This window comes from Oreochromis aureus, linkage group 3 (assembly GCF_013358895.1).
Source record: "Oreochromis aureus strain Israel breed Guangdong linkage group 3, ZZ_aureus, whole genome shotgun sequence".
NCBI classification, from domain to species: domain Eukaryota; kingdom Metazoa; phylum Chordata; class Actinopteri; order Cichliformes; family Cichlidae; genus Oreochromis; species Oreochromis aureus.
Window position 1 is genome coordinate 19,657,711 of NC_052944.1, and position 20,339 is coordinate 19,678,049.

A 20,339-nucleotide genomic window follows, 5' to 3' on the forward strand; every position below is an offset into this window, starting at 1 on the left:
TGATCTGGCCAACTGTTGTGAGCGGTGTTTTCTTCACCAGGGAAAGGAGTCTTCGGTCATCCACCACAGTTGTTTTCCATGGCCTTCCGGGTCTTTTGATGTTGATGAGCTCACTGGTGCATTCCTTCTTTTTGAGAATGTTCCAAACAGTTGTTTTGCCACACCTAATGTGTTTGCTGTCTCTCTGATGGGTTTGTTTTGTTTTTTCAATCTAATGATGGCTTGCTTCACTAATAGTGACAGCTCTTTGGTATGGGCAGAAATCTGTGCCATCAGAAATTGAATTTGAATAAGTTAAATTTGAATTGCTCAGATTGAATCTGAATTGTAACTTGAATAAATGCTTTTGAAAACTGAATCTGAATTAGTCTAATTTGAAATTGAATTTATGGTTTGAAAATGATCATCACTAAATTGAAATTGAATTTTATATATTGAAAATGAATTCATTTGCTTTGAAACTGCATTTTATCCTTTAAAAATTCAGCTCTCTCACCATTCAGTTTCAGTTCCAAAATTCAGTTTTTTGGAACTTACATCTGGTTCCGGTTCAAGAGTAAACGAGCGCAGATTAATAGAACTACGTTTTACTAGCAGACCGAAAGTGTTACTGACGGGAATCTACAGCGTCTTGAGCTGAATTAAGACTTCAGAAGTCATTCGTCATGTCGAATGACCAGCGGATAAACTCTCAGGTTGGTAATAAATGTATTACATGTATAAGAACAAGTGTCATGTTAACAATTGATAGCCATACAGTAACTTTTATGCTTATTGCACTCAAAAAAATGAAACGTTGACTTTAATTAAAATTATTTTGTCAACAGGTTCCACGAAATTGCATTGTGTTAGTTTAAAGCAAAAATCTTTAGTTCATCTAATTTTAAAAAACTACTTAAGATTAACAAGAGATATTTAAGACTACCTAAATCAAATTATGTTGTATGAACATAAATGATATATTTACAGGTTAGATGGTTTAGATTAGTTACTTCAACACATTTCTTATTTGTGGCAGTAAAATGTTAAATTTAAGTTAGATTAATTCAAATATTATATTTTCAGCCACCTTGTGCTTTACTAATTAGTTTTACATAAATCTATTTTGTCAACAGGTTCCACACAAATGAATTAAGTACATCCAACTTATTTTTTTAAATTTCTTTTATTGCCAACACATTCAGTGAGCATTTGTGTAAACCCAGTCCAAAATAAAACACAACAGGTCATTAGGGTTAGTAACTAACAGTATGTAGACAGATGCAACATCAAGACTTTAAATTAAATGTCTGTATCTGCCAGAAATAGAAGAAAAAAAACATTGAAGACCACATAACATGTCGATAAGATGACACTTGAGTTACGCATATGTGATGCTAGTAAGGTCTGTGGAGTGCTTTTTCTTTTAGTGTGGATAAAATGGATAGCAAAGTTGGTATTTGCAATGATTGCTTAGGGTCAGTCCAGTAACACAACGCCAATGAAGTGTTTTCCTTTAACAATGCAAAGTGAAGTGTCCACCTCAACAGCCACAATTAAAAAAAAATTAATGTTGTAGTAATAATAATAATAATAATAATAATAATAATAATAATAAATAGTCCACTGATATTAGCAATCAAAGAAAATTATATCACCATCCCAAATAAAACTTAAATAAAGCATGCCAGCATTATGGTCTAACAATAAAACAGCTTGTCAGCGTTCAGTTTTTTTGCAACAGCACAACAGTAACCATTTAACACTTGCCACCCTCAACGTTTATTTTACCAGTGTTTGGGCAAAAAACTTGGGTTGTAAACATTTTAACATGGAAACAATTGTTCGTCTTTAAAAGTCCGCAAAATATACATTCATCCTGCATTCCTAACTTACCCTTATTCTTAGTATGTATTGCAATTACCTTTACAATGCACACAATGTAACACAAACAGAATATGAACATATTTCCACCTCATAACAATATACCTTGAACACTAATATACACACCACCCTTCAACATTTCTGGTGCAGTATCATCTCTCAATTAAATCCTTTAAATCTCAACACTTTTGATTGTCTCTTACTAGCCCCCTCTCCCCCACAAGAGTAAAATCTCTCAAATTGTAGTAGTTTACAAACTTTTCAAACTTTTCAAAATTTCTCTTAAATGTAATTTTCCCTTTCTGTCATTTTCAACAAATTACCGTTTTATTCCCATTCAGCCTCTGAAAAACTTCTGTCCATCTGACAGAACATTCATCATCCAAATTAAGGATTGGCTTATTCGTTCAGTTTATTCTTGAGTATCTGTACCTTGGTCAAGAGTCTGCTGACATACAGATGAAGGAAGAGCTTCTGAAGTACTTCAAAGAAAGCTTTCAGTCTCGAGGTTAACTGAGATTCAGTGCATATATCCCACCCATTAAGAGTGCACATGCAGAGGCCATGTTTTCCAGGTCATGCAGAACACCCTAGATGGTTATACCCACATCGGCTGGAGGAGTGCTGACATCAGCTTTTTCAATGGTGAAGATAGCAAGGGTAATTTGTTCCAGCTCCCTCTGAACAGCTGTAGCTTAGACACAAAAACAAAGAAAAATGGCGTCCAGTTAACTTAAAAAAAGGAAAAGAAAAAAAAAGAGCCAAAGCTACCCTTTAATGAAGTAAACACAATATTAGGAACATGCACCCCAGATTCCCCAAAACATTTAAACAGGTTCCATGCAAATTACAACAACAACAACAACACTACAACATGCAACAACATTAGTTATTCAAAATTTGGTTTAATACAGATAAAAAACTAAACTAAAATTACCAACCAATTATTCTTTGAAGAGGATGCTTGGGTCTTCATTCAGGTAAAAAGGTAATGCCCTGAGGACACACTCCCTCCCGTTTTCAATAGTTTCCTTCTGTAGAGAGTGGCAGAGATACAGGAAGAGAAAACAGATATACTTTAGGATGACAAACTCACATTATACGCAAAATGAATGACATATTTACTGCACAGATAGACATGTACACAAGACCAACTAATCATCACATGGACATGAATAGTTAACCTGTTGGGTAGGGTTTCCACCACATTATATATGTCCATAATGGAGGTATAGACAAACTAATACGTCATCTTTTTTGCATTCAAAAACTGATCTTTAACATAAAAACATTCACTTATGGTTTAACCCGAAATTGAGGGATCAGATTTTACTTATGTTTAGGTAATTTTAATTTTCCAAAGTTTTGAGTACCAAACTTTGTCTTGCTTAATATAAATGTAAGTACACTGTGCAGCTACCATACACTAGCTGTTTAAATTTGAAAGTGATCTTATTAGCCATAATATTTTGCTACCAACAGAATAACGCACCTTTGTGGCTGGAGCCAAAGTTTGTCTAATTTTCTTCACTGCAGCACCTCCTTTTTCTTGAAGACTTTTATGAGCTGGTCAGTGTATTGGTCAAGTTGTGCAAAAGCCTTGGAACAAGTGGAGCAGTAGTAATCCTCACAAATTCTGCTTCCACCTGAAAACATGTCAACAAACACAACATACTGTAAATATACATACTATATGTACACATATACATACTTTATAACTGAAACTAATGTAGAAAGACCTCATTAAAGCTATAATTTTAACACAAACATTTACACAAAATGCTAATGGAGCCATTACAGCTTTTATTGTTATATATCAAGTTCCAAAAATATTGATCACAGCTGATCTGAAAAGAATTTCATACCTCAGGCCCTTGAACTGCAACCTTTACAATGGTTCAGATCTGGAGAAGAAATAACAGGGCATTGAATGGGTCACTAAAGAAAAATTAACTTATAAAACAGTTTTGTTTTTAAAAGTATAACAGTTCACATACCACATACAAGCTCAGCAGTACCACATACACCACATCAGTATAGGAGGGAGCAGGTAAAGGCAGGATCTGAGATTTATAAAATAAAACAAGAAATTCATTACTTAATTTCAAGAAGCAAATTATTGATTGAATTACAACTAAATAAAATACTACTCAGAAGAAAAGCAAGAGATTGACACTGCCATGTGCTAACTTTCTATAGAAGCAATTATCACCAGGACTGTCGACTTCCATTGTCTGCCCACTCATATGTCGTGAATAATTTTATTTAAAAAGTAAGTGTGTGATTTAACAAACTGTAATTTATAACTATGCTGATCTGTATCACTCCTAGGAAACATGCTGTATTTACAGACCATTTTACATAATACAGATTACTGATAGAGCATAACAATGGTGTCACAGTGGCTTTCGCCCGACTTTTGGATTTTAAATGTCACTTTATGCTATCCTTGCTATCCTATTCGATATTTATGACTCTCGGATTACAGTAAAGGAATCCCAAGAAAGCAAATGAAAAAATAACCCCATGAACCCCTGTAGCTAATCCTTTAATAAAACCAAAAACAATAAAAATGTTTCTTACACAGTCCACAAAATAAGCATGTTAAGCATGTCCAGGACCCAGTAAAACTAATGTAGAACAAGCGCACGCAAACGATATAACATGTCTTATAAGACAAACGCAAAATATAACCATGCTCGACATGTAGATACTACACAACATAGTCAAAGAAAAAAGTGGTCTTACCTCTCAAAGAAACAGCAGCTTGGCGCCAAAACAACGTTTAAGTTAAATTTGAAGTCTTGCGCATGAGCAGGCCCAAGCCGTGAAACCTTGTTGTTCTTCGCGGTTTCATTACAACTGTTTTTGCATTACTGCCACCTTGTGGATATACAAAGTATATCGATCCTAATTGACTTAAATGTTATGCCATCAAGTAACACATTAGTATTATGTATAGTGAATAATAGACACAATTACGTAGACTTGATTAGAAAAACATATGTTAACTTAACAAAAACATATATTTTAAGTAAAATGAAAATAAATAATTAATATACACTGAACAATCCACCTCATTCATTTTTTTGAGTGTGTAGCTGTTAGCTAAAAACGCTAATTTAGCCTAGTTTGCCCTGGATTTAGCTTTGACAAACAAATATGATCGACTGTTTCTAGTAGAATTCCAAAGTTGTCATCTTGTACCCTGTCAGAGCCCTGTATGCTTGCAGAGACCCCTACAGTAGGGAAACATGCAAAACAGTAACCAAACCTTTGTATTTTAGCTTTATTTATGTCTTACACAGCATCCCAACTCTTTAGCTAACTTAATAACTTTAGCTAAAGTGAATAGTTAGTCTAATTCATTAGTGCAGCATTACTGGATCACCTCTGTTTGAAGTGCTATAATATGATATACAACTATCACTGAAACAGCAAACTTTGTAAATAAACAACACTTCTCATTCTCTAAACGTTTGGCCACAGCTGTAGATTACACTATCAGTGCTTTTTCACTCTTGGCAATAATTACATTTCAGTCTGTCCAAAGTTTGTCAGCACCACGCAGTCCTCAGCTGGCGGAGAAAGCTCACAAAGGCTTCCAGCTGAGGTTGGCAGTGTCTGAATGGGTTGCTGAGCTATTAACTGGGCTGGTGACTGAGCTAATGACTGAACTAGAGAATGAGCTGGTGACAAAACAGGGAACTGGGCTAATAACAGAGCTAATGACTGCGCTATGGATAAAAGCATGGGTTGTAGTGGTGGTTGAGATGATGGTTGTAGTGATGGTGGATGAGTAGGTAGCTGAACTTGTGACTGAGCAGGTGTCTGACTCTTGGCTGCTCTCCTCCGGGGATCAGGAATGGGTACTGGGCCTGGCCGAACACCAGCCATCCCCACCCGAGGAACAGACACGGGTGCAGGGACGAGCTGGGCTCTGGCTGCCCATACCCTGGGAGCCGGTGTAGGTGCAGGAGCTAGCTGGACCTCTGCTGCTCCCACCCGAGGAACTGAGACGAGTGCAGGAGTCGGCAGGGTCACAGTTGACCTCACCCGGGGAACTGAAACAGGCGCAGGCAATGGCTGGCTGTCCATCAACCCCACCCGAGGAGCAGGTACGGGTGCAGGGATGAACGGAGCCTCTGCCAGGCTGGAGACGGAAGTAGGGAGCAGCTGGACCTCAGCCACCCTCACCCGAGGAACTGATACGGGTGCAAGGGAAAGCTGGGCCCGCGCTGCCCTGGGTACAGGAACTGGAGGTGGAGAGCCAAGCACAGGAACAGTAACTGACACAGGGTAAACTAGGTTGATGGTGCCGAACACAGTACTAGCAATCAGAGACTTATGGCAGGCTGGTTTCAGCAACTCTGCTGTTCTTAAGCTGTCTAGCTTATAGTTAGTAGGGGTAGGTGTAGGTGAGGCTGGTGTGGAATAACAGTCCTTTGTTCATTAACTCTACGGTGGAAACATCCATATTGGCTAACTCAGAGGAAATACTGCAAGCATTACCAGAATCTGAGGGCTCAAAAACACAAAGATCACTAGCGAGAGCAACTGGTGAATAATCTGACACTGAGGTGCCTCGCTGTATAGTGTCTCTAGAGTCCAAACACAAAGTGGCATAATTATCTGAGTTAGGCAACACAATATCCACGGAGGGCCAAACAGTGCTACTCACGGTGGTGGATAAGTCATGAAGTCCGGGTTCAGAACATTTGGGCTGAGTGTGTGACGCACAGTCACTCTCTCCCACGGGTGAAGCCTGCTCAGCTGTACTGGCGCGACGGCGGCATGTATGCCGTTTTCGCCGAGAAGGGGGAGGAGATGAACCGGGCCGCGAATCCTCCAGCGGACCGGGCTGAACATCCTCCGACTCTTCATACTGGAGAGACAGCTCCGGGCGGATACGTACGGTGGAGACGAGGAAGTCCTGAATGAGGGGGTGTAGCGCGCCAAATAGCCAGGGGAGTCCGGAAACCATCCTCTGTAAGCGAGTGGCTAACAATACCTGGTATTCTGGAACTGGCAGCGCTACCCACTCTTGGCAATGGTACTCCACCGTGTCAATTAAATCTGCCCGGAGCTCAGCGGAGGGATTGTGAGCTGCTGGGTCCATGTCGTGGCCGCGTTCTTCTGTCATGATTAGGCTGTGTGCAGGCAGGATGAGGACCCAAATGCAAGCTCATGGACGCAGGAATGAACTCAAAACACAGCTTTATTGCTCGAGAGAAAAACCATACAACCTAAACTGGGAAACTATAATGTAATACTCGGAGAAACACCCGGCCATGATTGAGGGAGAATGTAGCACAGAACTGAGGGAGACGCAGACATAAATACACAGAGGGTTAACGAGGGAAGTGGGAGCACACGGGGAACACAGGTGACACTGATAATCATAACAAGACACGGCAGGAGTAAACGCAACACTGATGGGACACTGTCAAAGTAAAACAGGAAGTACACAGAGGTTCAGACAGGAGGAGAGAGAGCACGGACATTACGGGCTGGGGAAAACATGGAATAAAACCTAAGGAGGGGAAACGAGGGCTCACAGATACACAGAGGAGCACACAGGGGGTAATCAAATAAGGAACATCTTAACAGAACAACCTAGAAACCAGGGCATAAATAAAGAACAAAATACAAAACGCACAAAAACTAAGAATGCTGGGCCAACATGGCCCAGGATCATCACAAGTTCATTTTCTCACTGCACAAATTATGTATAAAGCAATAAATAACCTGCTTCCTAACAATATTCTAAAATTGTTTTCTAAAAGGGAACGGGGATACAATTTGAGGGGGGAATTAAATTTAAAACATCCTTGTATCCGTACAACATTAAAAAGTTTTTCCATCTCTGTGTGTGGAGTGAAGCTGTGGAACAGACTAAGTAAAGATAAGAAGCAATGTCCGAGCATGGCTCAGTTTAAAAAGCGGTTTAGGGATATGGTTTTTACAGGGTACAGGGAGGAGGTAGAGATTTGATAGGGTGTTGTTGTCCAATATTTTCATGTGTGTGCGGGAGAACGGGTATGTTGGTATGGGTATATATATCTGTAGGTTTATATCCTTTGAGGTGTTACTGGGGTTATTGAAAATGTGTATATGTGTGTATGTGTATATATGTATGTATGGATAGATAGAAACATATATATATATATATATAAAAAAAAATACACATAACATATGTAATTACAAGGAGGTATTTCTGTAGTCTATTGATTACTACATAGTGGAAAAGGGGTGGGATTAAATAAGCTTATGCTTCTTCCTGCTCCTTTTTGAACATGAAAGTTATTTATAGTTGTGGTTGCTCGTTTTTCCTTTTGTTTTGCTTTGTTTATTTGTCTCTTTGAATTCTATGTTGTTGTACTTTTTCAACATGTTCAAAATAAAGATTCAATCAATCAATCAATCAATCAATCAATCAATCAATTTTCTACAACTCTGTAATCTGAGTGCCATCTATTTGTGCCAGAATTCTATCACTAAATTACAGATACTGCTGATCTCAATTTCTGGACGAGCCAAAAGACCACCAGTAAGAAGTTTAACAATTTTTGTGGGTCCCTGTTTACTATGTAAATGTCATTTTTAATCCATAGGAATTGCCAGGCAATGTGTTGCATCACAATACAGCAAAAATACCTGTTTTTTGTACATAAATGTGATATAATTGGCATCAAATGAAAATTGTATGTTTTTATAAGGTGTTCTAGGTGCATAAAAGACCTCTAGCTCTAGATAATAAAGATGCCATTATGCCTGATATGAATAACAACCTTGAAGGGATAACATGGAGCTGTTTGAGAGATTTACAGTAGCTTGCAAAAGTATTCAGCCCCCTTGAACTTTTCCACAATTTGTCACATCACAGCCACAAACATGAATCAATTTTATTGGAATTCCACGTGAAAGACCAATACAAAGTGGTGTACACGTGAGAAGTGGAACGAAAATTACACATCATTCCAAACACTTTTTACAAATAAATAACTGCAAAGTGGGGTGTGCGTAATTATTCAGCCCCCTTTGGTCTGAGTGCATTCAGTTGCCCATAGACATTGCCTGATGAGTGCTAATGACTAAATAAAGTGCACCTGCATGTAATCTAATGTCAGTAAAAATACAGCTGCTCTGTGACGGCCTCAGAGGTTGTCTAAGAGAATATTGGGAGCAACAACATCATGAAGTCCAAAGAACACACCAGACAGGTCAGGGATAAAGTTATTGAGGATTTTAAAGCAGGCTTAGCCTACAAAAAGATTTCCCAAGCCTTGAACATCCCAGGGTGCACTGCTCAAGCGATCATTCAGAAATGGCAGGAGTATGGCACAACTATAAACCTAGCAAAACAAGGCTGTCCACCTAAATTCACAGGCCGAACAAGGAGAGCGCTGATCAGAAATTCAGTCAAGGGGCCCATGGTAACTCTGGACGAGCTGCAGAGATCTACAGCTCAGGTGGGGGAATCTGTCCATAGGACAACTATCAGTCGTGCACTGCACAAAGTTGGCCTTTATGGAAGAGTGGCAAGAAGAAAGCCATTGTTAACAGAAAACCATAAGAAGTCCCGTTTGTAGTTTGCCACAATCCATGTGGGGAACACAACAAACATGTTGGTCAGATGAGACCAAAATGGAACTTTTTGGCCAAAATGCAAAACGCTATGTGTGGCGGAAAACTAACAATGCACATCACTCTGAACACACCATCCCCACTGTCAAATATGGTGGTGGCAGCATCATGCTGTGGTGGTGCTTCTCTTCAGCAGGGACAGGGAAGCTGGTCAGAATTGATGGGAAGATGGATGGAGCCAAATACAGGGCAATCTTGTAAGAAAACCTCTTGGAGTCTGCAAAAGACTTGAGACTGGGGCGGAGGTTCACCTTCCAGCAGGACAACAACCCTAAACATAAAGCCAGGGCAACAATGGAATGGTTTAAAACAAAACATATCCATGTGTTAGAATGGCCCAGTCAAAGTCTAGATCTGAATCCAACCGAGAATCTGTGGCAAGAAGAATGGGCAAGAATTTCAGTCTCTAGATGTGCAAAGCTGGTAGAGACATACCCTAAAAGACTGGCAGCTGTAATTGCAGCAAAAGGTGGTTCTACAAAGTATTGTCTTCAGGGAGCTGAATAATTACACACACCCCACTTTTCAGTTATTTATTTGTAAAAAAAAATGTTTGGAATCATGTATGATTTTCATTCCACTTCTCACGTGTACACCACTTTGTATTGGTCTTTCACGTGGAATTCCAATAAAATTGATTCATGTTTGTGGCTGTAATGTGACAAATTGTGGAAAGGTTCAAAGGGGCCGAATACTTTTGCAAGCCACTGTATATGTTCAATACCTGAAGTACAGAAAGAGAAACAGAGCAACAGAAAGATGTAGTAAAAGTCCAAGTACAATGAAGTGCCACTTGAAATGTGTCTTAGTCATTTAATCTGGACTCGGTTTAGTTCTTACCCTGGTTTACATCTTTTTTTAGAACCATTGATTTTTTAAAAATTAATCTGAGGAGATCCATCACATGCATATTAAAATGTTTTTCTTTTTTTCGATTGCATCAGGCTGTCAATCTGATGTTTTCTGATATGATTTTGCTTAGATTTTTTTGGTGATTTCTGGCTCAAGTTTCATAGGGTAAATTTAGCAACTACTAAAACTTTATTGAGAATACTGAGATGATTGAAAGAAAAACACAGAAGTGGCAAAAAACAGATCGTTGGGAAAATCATTCCGAAATCAGATCAGGTGGAAATCATGCAAATAATAATACAAAGCTGCACAACTACACAACTGAGCTTTAAATATGTGAAGGGCCGGGAGCATATAAGTATTACTTCCTCCCACTCCTTTTCGAGCACCTGTTATACTAGAAGACAATGTTTTTTTTTTTTCATGTATATCAATCAATCAGTCAATACATGTCTTGTCTCTCCGTGTGTACTTGCAGTTGTAGCTGTATAGAAAATTTGGTACAATACAACCTCAAGCAGAATAAATGTGACTGCCTGGAAAGACATTTTAAGCTTTATTTACCCTGAGTGGCACACAAATACTCCTTAAAACCTGTCATTGTGCACTTTTGGTTTCATTTTTAGCAAATAGATCTCACATTGAAAGTCAGTGGATTGTATGAAAAGAAAACATTGCAATGAATACATTGTTAAATACTTGTCTTTTGTTCCTCTTCCAAAGTGAAAGCCAAAGGTAACTTACAAGACAGACATCATCTGGTTGTCTGTATTTTTTGTCAGTCACAGTGGGAAAGAAGGAAGAGGAATTTAAAAAAATTCTATTGAAGATTTGTGGAGATATATATAGTTAATCTCAAAATGCTTGTTATGCATTTTATGCATTTTCAGATTATTCATCATAAGTATTTGAATTCAAAGTATTCAGCTTGTTAGATAATATTTTGACATCTGATTAGTTCACATCAGTGGAATGCTGACTAACAATGCTGATTACTGGACCATGAAACTGACTTAAAGTTTTTCAGGAATGTTTTTTTTATTTAATCTTTTTATCTTTGTATCTTCAACTGGCGGCTCAAAACATTTCAATAGAATTGTGTGTGGGCATCACATACTTGTGAAGCAAATATATAATGCCCGAACAGACTGGTGGCATCACAAGAGATCAGACAGGTACAGGGGAGGCTGAATAAGGATTCTGTCAATTACGGCACTAGGGTGAGCAAATCTGTATGTCTTTGGTCTATATGTAAATTTAGTGTGTGCTAGGCGTTTTGTGTTACAATTTATTGTGTAATGGTTATTGTCATTTGTTACACTTAACCTGAAGCTATGATGAAAAATAATGTTCTATTGTGATATTTTTTCACGCCGTAGAAAACGTTTTTTCTATGCAGACAGTACATTTAACCTAAATCTTTTCAACTCTGTTGCCTAAAAGTGATGAAAAAAATAATGTATCAAGGAAAAAAAAAAGAAAGAAGTATGATTATTATTTCTACTGTGTATGATATAGTAGTGTATCCAGTAAAAATGGCTATACTGTTAGAACATAGGAAAAAGCACAATAAATTAATAAACTGAAGTTGTTCTATGTCTGTTCTGTTACAACTTTTAGAATACAGATTTGTTTTTTTGGACACTATTTTTTTCTTGTCTCTGCAATATAAACTTTCGATTCTTGTTTTTGTGTCCCAGAACACAAATTCTTTACACAAACCCAGTCTGTTCTCACATTAGTATCAATGTACTTTTTTTTTGAAAAGTCAACAAGTATTTCAAAGTATCCCTGGGCAAGATATTGAATTCAAGCTTGCCAAAAGTGTACATATATACATGATTCTTTGTGAAACAGTGCTTGGGTAGGTATAGATGTGTGATGGCATGAATAAGGCTTGCAGCACCAAGTAGTTTTGGAACTAAACTTTAGTAAAAAGGTACTATATATATATATATCAATCAGTCCATTTACAAATGTTAATTAATTTAATCAAGTAATTAATAACAATGTAATAATGCGTTATCAATTACAAAAATAATAATTTCTTAATATGTACCATTACTAACACCCTTCACACAACATACTTTGTTTCCATTTTTTAAAATGAATCTACTAATGGTGTAATGGTGGCAAATATAATTTGACAGGTTTAATTGTACTTTTGAACAAAAAAAGTAATTCCCAAAGAGCATCGCATGAAGTGTGTTCTTTAAACATTTGAAAATAAAATTGAGGACAAAAGTAGAGGTTACAGGCCTAAAAAAAGACAAGCTTCAATAAACAAAACCAAATAAAACAAAAAAAAACCAAACACTTATGGGCAGCGGTGTTTTAGATCCATGTGAAGAGCATGATTGGCAACAACTTCAACTTTGTCTGAAGAGGGAGAGAGTATAAATAAAAGCTATGTCAATGCATAAGTACTGCCACATCAATTTATAACAAACATTCATATTCATATTCAGGTACATGAGGCCGTAATGGGGGCTTGTCAAACATTGACCGTTTTGTTAACCATACTGGGTAAGTAACTGATTATTTTACAAAAATTAGAATGCAGCTCTTAAAAAAATAAAATAAAATAAAAATACATACACACACAATGTGCCACACTTTTTGGTTACAATTTATTAGCTTTTAAGATTTTAATTCGTCATATTTTAGTAATATCTGAACATATTTTTTAGTAACATGCTTTCATATCATGTCGATTAACAGCTTCTTTTAAGTGTTTTTCTTTTTCTTGATCAGTTTGGAGTATAGTAGCATGATTAATTATTGAAGAATTAAATATATAATTTCAAATGACTTTATTATTATTTTTTTGACAATTTTTTCATGAAACGGTTTTAAAAATGTTACTCAATGTGAGAGGGTTTCTTAAATTTAGTTTAGTCACATCCTTCCTTGTTTTACTCAACAAAAGTCAACTCTATCTATCTATCTATCTATCTATCTATCTATCTATCTATCTATCTATCTATCTATCTATCTATCTATCTATCTATCTATCTATGCATGTGGTTTTGGTATGTGTGTATGTGTTAAACGTAATAATCTATCTGCTCTATAGTGACAATTGAGCTTGCCACTACACCAACTGCTGCAGACAGTTGTGCAATTCCAGCTCCACCCACCAGTGCGGCATCTACAGAAACAGCATCAACAACAACTGAAGGTTCAACTGCAACTACAGCATCTACAGCTTTAACAACAACTGAAGGTTCACCTGCAACTACAGAAACGGCAACATCAACAACAACTGAAGGTACAACTCCAACTACAGTACATGAAGAAACTACAGCATCAACAACAACAACAACTGAATATTCAACTACAGCTACAGCATCGACAAAAACTGAAGGTACAACTACAACAACACTATCTGAAGAAACAACAGCAACTACAACATCAACAACAACTGAAGTTTCAAGTGCAACTACAGAAACAACAGCAACTAGAGAAACAACAACAACTGAAGGTACAACGGCAACCACAGCATTAACAACAACTGAAGGTTCAACTGCAACTACAGAAACAACAGCAACTGAAGGTTCAACTGCAACTACAGCATCTGAAGCAATTACAGCATCAACAACAGTTGAAGGCTCAACTGCAACAAATGCAGCTACAGCATTAACAACAACTGAAGGTTCACCTGAAACTACAGAAACGACAGCATCAACAACAACTGAAGGTACAACTCCAACTACAGTATCTGAAGAAACTACAGCATCAACAACAACTGAAGGTTCAACTACAGCTACAGCATCATCAACAACAGAAACTTCAACTGCAACTACAGAAACAACAGCAACTATAGCATCAACAACAGCTGAAGGTTCAACTGCAACTACAGTTTCTGAAGAAACTACAGTATCAACAACAACTGAAGGTACAACAGTCACTACAGCACAAACAACAACTGAAGGTTCAACTGCAACTACAGAAACAACAGTAACAACAGCAACAACAGCAACTACAGCAAGTACAGCATTAACAACAACTGAAGGCTCAACTGCAACTACAGAAACGACAGCAACTACAGCATCAACAACAACTGAAGGTACAACTGAAACTGCAGAAACAACAGCAACTACAGCATCAACAATAGCTGAAGGTTCAACTGCAACCACAGAAACAACAGCAACCACAGCCTTAACAACAATTGAAGGTACAACTGCAACAACAGCAGCTACAGCATCAACAACAACTGAAGGTACAACGGCAACCACAGCCTTAACAACGACTGAAGGTACAACAACAATTACACCATCAACAACTAGTGAAGGTTCAACTGCAACTACAGAAACAACAGCAACCACAGCATTAACAACAACTGAAGGTACAACTGCAACAATAGCAGCTACAGCATCAACAACAACTGAAGGTACAACGGCAACCACAGCCTTAACAACGACTGAAGGTACAACTGAAAGTACAGAAACAACAGCAACTACAGAAACAACAGCAACTACAGCATTAACAACAACTGAAGGTACAACACAAACCACAGCCTCAACAACAACTGAAGGTACAACTGCAACTCCAGCAGCTACAGCATCAACAACAAGTGAAGGTACAACAGCAACCACAGCACAAACAACAACTGAAGGTTCAACTGCAACTACAGAAACAACAGCAAGTACAGCATCAACAACAACTGAAGGTACAACTGAAATTGCAGAAACTACAGCAACTACAGCATTAACAACAACTGAAGGCTCAACTGCAACTACAGAAACGACAGCAACTACAGCATCAACAACAATTGAAGGTACAACTGCAACAACAGCAGCTACAGCATCAAAAACGACTGAAGGTACAACAACAATTACACCATCAACAACTAGTGAAGGTTCAACTGCAACTACAGAAACAACAGCAACAACAGAAACAACAGCAACTATAGAAATGACAGCAACTACAGCAACAACAATAGCTGAAGGTTCAACTGCAACTACAGAAACAACAGCAACTACAGCATTAACAACAACTGAAGGTACAACACAAACCACAGCCTCAACAACAACTGAAGGTACAACTGCAACTCCAGCAGCTACAGCATCAACAACAAGTGAAGGTACAACAGCAACCACAGCACAAACAACAACTGAAGGTTCAACTGCAACTACAGAAACAACAGCAAGTACAGCATCAACAACAACTGAAGGTACAACTGAAACTGCAGAAACAACAGCAACTACAGCATCAACAATAGCTGAAGGTTCAACTGCAACCACAGAAACAACAGCAACCACAGCCTTAACAACAATTGAAGGTACAACTGCAACAACAGCAGCTACAGCATCAAAAACGACTGAAGGTACAACAACAATTACACCATCAACAACTAGTGAAGGTTCAACTGCAACTACAGAAACAACAGCAACAACAGAAACAACAGCAACTATAGAAATGACAGCAACTACAGCAACAACAATAGCTGAAGGTTCAACTGCAACTACAGAAACAACAGCAACCACAGCATTAACAACAACTGAAGGTACAACTGCAACAACAGCAGCTACAGCATCAACAACAACTGAAGGTACAACGGCAACCACAGCCTTAACAACGACTGAAGGTACAACTGAAAGTACAGAAACAACTGCAACTACAGAAACAACAGCAACTACAGCATTAACAACAACTGAAGGTACAACACAAACCACAGCCTCAACAACAACTGAAGGTACAACTGCAACTCCAGCAGCTACAGCATCAACAACAACTGAAGGTACAACAGCAACCACAGCCTTAACAACGACTGAAGGTACAACAGCAACTACACCATCAACAACTACTGAAGGTACAACTGCAACTACAGAAACAACAGCAACTACAGCAAGTACAGCATTAACAACAACTGAAGGTTCAACTGCAACTACAGAAACGACAGCAACTACAGCATCAACAACAACTGAAGGTACAACTGAAACTGCAGAAACAACAGCAACTACAGCATCAACAACAGCTGAAGGTTCAACTGCAACTACAGAAAGCACAACAACCACAGCCTTAACAACAACTGAAGGTACCACGGCAACAACAGCCTTAACAACAACTGAAGGCACAACAGCAACTACACCATCAACAACTACTGAAGGTACAACTGAAACTACAGAAACAACAGCAACTTCAGCTTCAACAACAACTGAAGGTTTAACAGCAACTACAGAAACGACAGCAACTACAGAATCAACAACAACTGAAGGTACAACTGAAACTGCAGAAACAACAGCAACTACAGCATCAACAATAACTGAAGGTTCAACTGCAACTACAGAAAGCACAACAACCACAGCCTTAACAACAACTGAAGGTACCACGGCAACAACAGCCTTAACAACAACTGAAGGCACAACAGCAACTACACCATCAACAACTACTGAAGGTACAACTGAAACTACAGAAACAACAGCAACTTCAGCTTCAACAACAACTGAAGGTTTAACAGCAAGTACAGAAACGACAGCAACTACAGAATCAACAACAACGGAAGGTACAACTGCAACTACAGCAGCTACAGCATCAACAACAAGTGAAGGTACAACAGCAACCACAGCCTTAACAACAACTGAAGGTACAACACAAACCACAGCCTCAACAACAACTGAAGGTACAACTGCAACAAATGCAGCTACAGCATCAACAACAACTGAAGGTACCACGGCAACAACAGCCTTAACAACAACTGAAGGCACAACAGCAACTACACCATCAACAACTACTGAAGGTACAACTGAAACTACAGAAACAACAGCAACTTCAGCAACAACAATAGCTGAAGGTTCAACTGCAACTACAGAAACAACAGCAACCACAGCATTAACAACAACTGAAGGTACCACGGCAACAACAGCCTCAACAACAACTGAAGGCACAACAGCAACTACACCATCAACAACTACTGAAGGTACAACTGAAACTACAGAAACAACAGCAACTTCAGCTTCAACAACAACTGAAGGTTTAACAGAGACTACAGAAACGACAGCAAATACAGAATCAACAACAACGGAAGGTACAACTGCAACTACAGCAGCTACAGCATCAACAACAAGTGAAGGTACAACAGCAACCACAGCCTTAACAACAACTGAAGGTACAACACAAACCACAGCCTTAACAACAACTGAAGGTACCACGGCAACAACAGCCTTAACAACAACTGAAGGCACAACAGCAACTACACCATCAACAACTACTGAAGGTACAACTGAAACTACAGAAACAACAGCAACTTCAGCTTCAACAACAACTGAAGGTTTAATAGCAACTACAGAAACGACAGCAACTACAGAATCAACAACAACGGAAGGTACAACTGCAACTACAGCAGCTACAGCATCAACAACAAGTGAAGGTACAACAGCAACCACAGCCTTAACAACAACTGAAGGTACAACACAAACCACAGCCTCAACAACAACTGAAGGTACAACTGCAACAAATGCAGCTACAGCATCAACAACAACTGAAGGTACCACAGCAACAACAGCCTTAACAACAACTGAAGGCACAACAGCAACTACACCATCAACAACTATTGAAGGTACAACTGAAACTACAGAAACAACAGCAACTTCAGCTTCAACAACAACTGAAGGTTTAACAGAGACTACAGAAACGACAGCAACTACAGAATCCACAACAACGGAAGGTACAACTGCAACTACAGCAGCTACAGCATCAACAACAAGTGAAGGTACAACAGCAACCGCAGCCTTAACAACAACTGAAGGTACAACACAAACCACAGCCTCAACAACAACTGAAGGTACAACTGCAACAAATGCAGCTACAGCATCAACAACAACTGAAGGTACCACGGCAACAACAGCCTTAACAACAACTGAAGGCACAACAGCAACTACACCATCAACAACTACTGAAGGTACAACTGAAACTACAGAAACAACAGCAACTTCAGCAACAACAATAGCTGAAGGTTCAACTGCAACTACAGAAACAACAGCAACCACAGCATTAACAACAACTGAAGGTACCACTGCAACAACAGCAGCTACAGCATCAACAACAACTGAAGGTACAACGGCAACCACAGCCTTAACAACAACTGAAGGTTCAACTGAAAGTACAGAAACAACTGCAACCACAGAAACAACAGCAACTACAGCATTAACAACAACTGAAGGTACAACACAAACCACAGCCTCAACAACAACTGAAGGTACAACTGCAACAAATGCAGCTACAGCATCAACAACAAGTGAAGGTACAACAGCAACCACAGCCTTAACAACAACTGAAGGTACAACAGCAACTACACCATCAACAACTCCTGAAGGTACAACTGCAACTACAGAAACCACAGCAACTACAGAAACAACAACAACTGAAGGTTCAATGGCAACCACAGCATTAACAACAACTGAAGGTTCAACTGCAACTACAGAAACAAAGGCAACAACAGTTTCTGAAGCAACTACAGCATCACCAACAACTGAAGGTTCAACTGCAACTACAGCATCAACAACAACTGAAGGTACAACAGTCACTACAGCACGAACAACAACTGAAGTTTCAACTGAAACTGCAGAAACAACAGCAAGTACAGCATCAACAACAACTGAAGGTTCAACTGCAACTACTGAAACAACAGCAACTGCAGCATCAACAACAACTCAAGGTACAACTGCAACTCCAGCAGCTACAGCATCAACAACAAGTGAAGATTCAACAGCAACTGCAGAAACAACAACTACTGAAGGTACAACTGAAACTACAGAAAGAACAGCAACTATAGCATCAACGACAAGTGAAGGTTCAACTGCAACTACAGAAACAACAGCAACTACAGAAACAACAACAACTGAAGGTACAACGGCAACATCAGCATTAACAACAACTGAAGGTACAACGGCAACATCAGCATTAACAACAACTGAAGGTTCAACTGCAACTACAGCATCAACAACTACTGAAGGTACAACTGAAACTACAGAAACAACAGTAACTTCAGCATCAAGAACAACTGAAGGTTCAACTGCAACTACAGAAACAACAGCAACTACAGCATTAACAACAACTGATGGTACAACAGAAACCACAGCCTCAACAACAACTGAAGGTACAACTGCAACAAATGCAGCTACAGCATCAACAACAACTGAAGGTACAATGGCAACCACAGCCTTAACAACAACTGAGGGCACAACAGCAACTAGACCATCAACAACTACTGAAGGTACAACTGAAACTACAGAAACAACAACAGTTTCTGGAGGTACAACAGCAACCACAGCATTAACAACAACTGAAGGTTCAACTGCAACTACAGAAACAAAGGCAACAACAGTTTCTGAAGCAACTACAGAATCAACAACAACGGAAGGTACAACTGCAACTACAGCAAGAACAATAACTACAGCAACAACAACAACTGAAGTTTCAACTGCAACTACAGAGACAACAGCAATTGCAGCTTTAAAAACTGAAGTTTCAAGTGCAACTACAGCAACAACAACGGCTACAACAGCAGCAGCAACAACAACAACAACAACAACAAAGCCTACAACAACAGCAGCTGCAACAACAACAACAACAAACCCAACAACAACAACACCAGCAGCATCAACAACAACAAAGCCAACAGCAACAACAACTGCAGCAGCTCCAACAAAAATAACAAACCCAACAACAACAGCAACAACAACAACAGCAAATCCAACAACAACAGCAGCATCAACAACAACAAAGTCAACAGCAACAACAACGACAGCAGCTGCAACAACAACAACAACAACAAACCCAACAACAGCAGCAACAACAATAGCAACAATAACAGCAAATCCAACAACAACAACACCAGCAGCATCAACAACAACAAAGCCAACAGCAACAACAACTACAGCAGCTCCAACAAAAATAACAAACCCAACAACAACAGCAACAACAACAATAGCAACAACAACAGCAAATCCAACAACAACAGCAGCAATGTCAGC

General features: G+C 38.9%; 1 protein-coding gene and 1 long non-coding RNA gene across 2 annotated transcripts; one reads left to right on the top strand and one right to left on the bottom strand.

Moving 5' to 3' along the window:
* Positions 1–3,457: 3,457 nt before the first annotated feature.
* Positions 3,458–4,646, bottom strand: LOC120438931. Its single transcript, XR_005612260.1, has 4 exons — positions 4,612–4,646; positions 3,861–3,926; positions 3,729–3,767; positions 3,458–3,509 (listed from the first exon to the last, which is right to left on the bottom strand). It is a non-coding gene; the product is annotated as an uncharacterized LOC120438931 (long non-coding RNA).
* Positions 4,647–12,845: 8,199 nt separating this feature from the next.
* Positions 12,846–19,878, top strand: LOC120433437 (mucin-22-like; the record flags this gene model as incomplete). The annotated part of the gene is made up of 5 exons (XM_039599626.1): positions 12,846–12,888; positions 13,820–14,539; positions 15,332–15,514; positions 16,601–17,851; positions 18,401–19,878. Coding segments are annotated over exons 1-5 (3,675 nt in total), but the record flags the coding sequence as incomplete, so codon positions are not given.
* Positions 19,879–20,339: the final 461 nt, after the last annotated feature.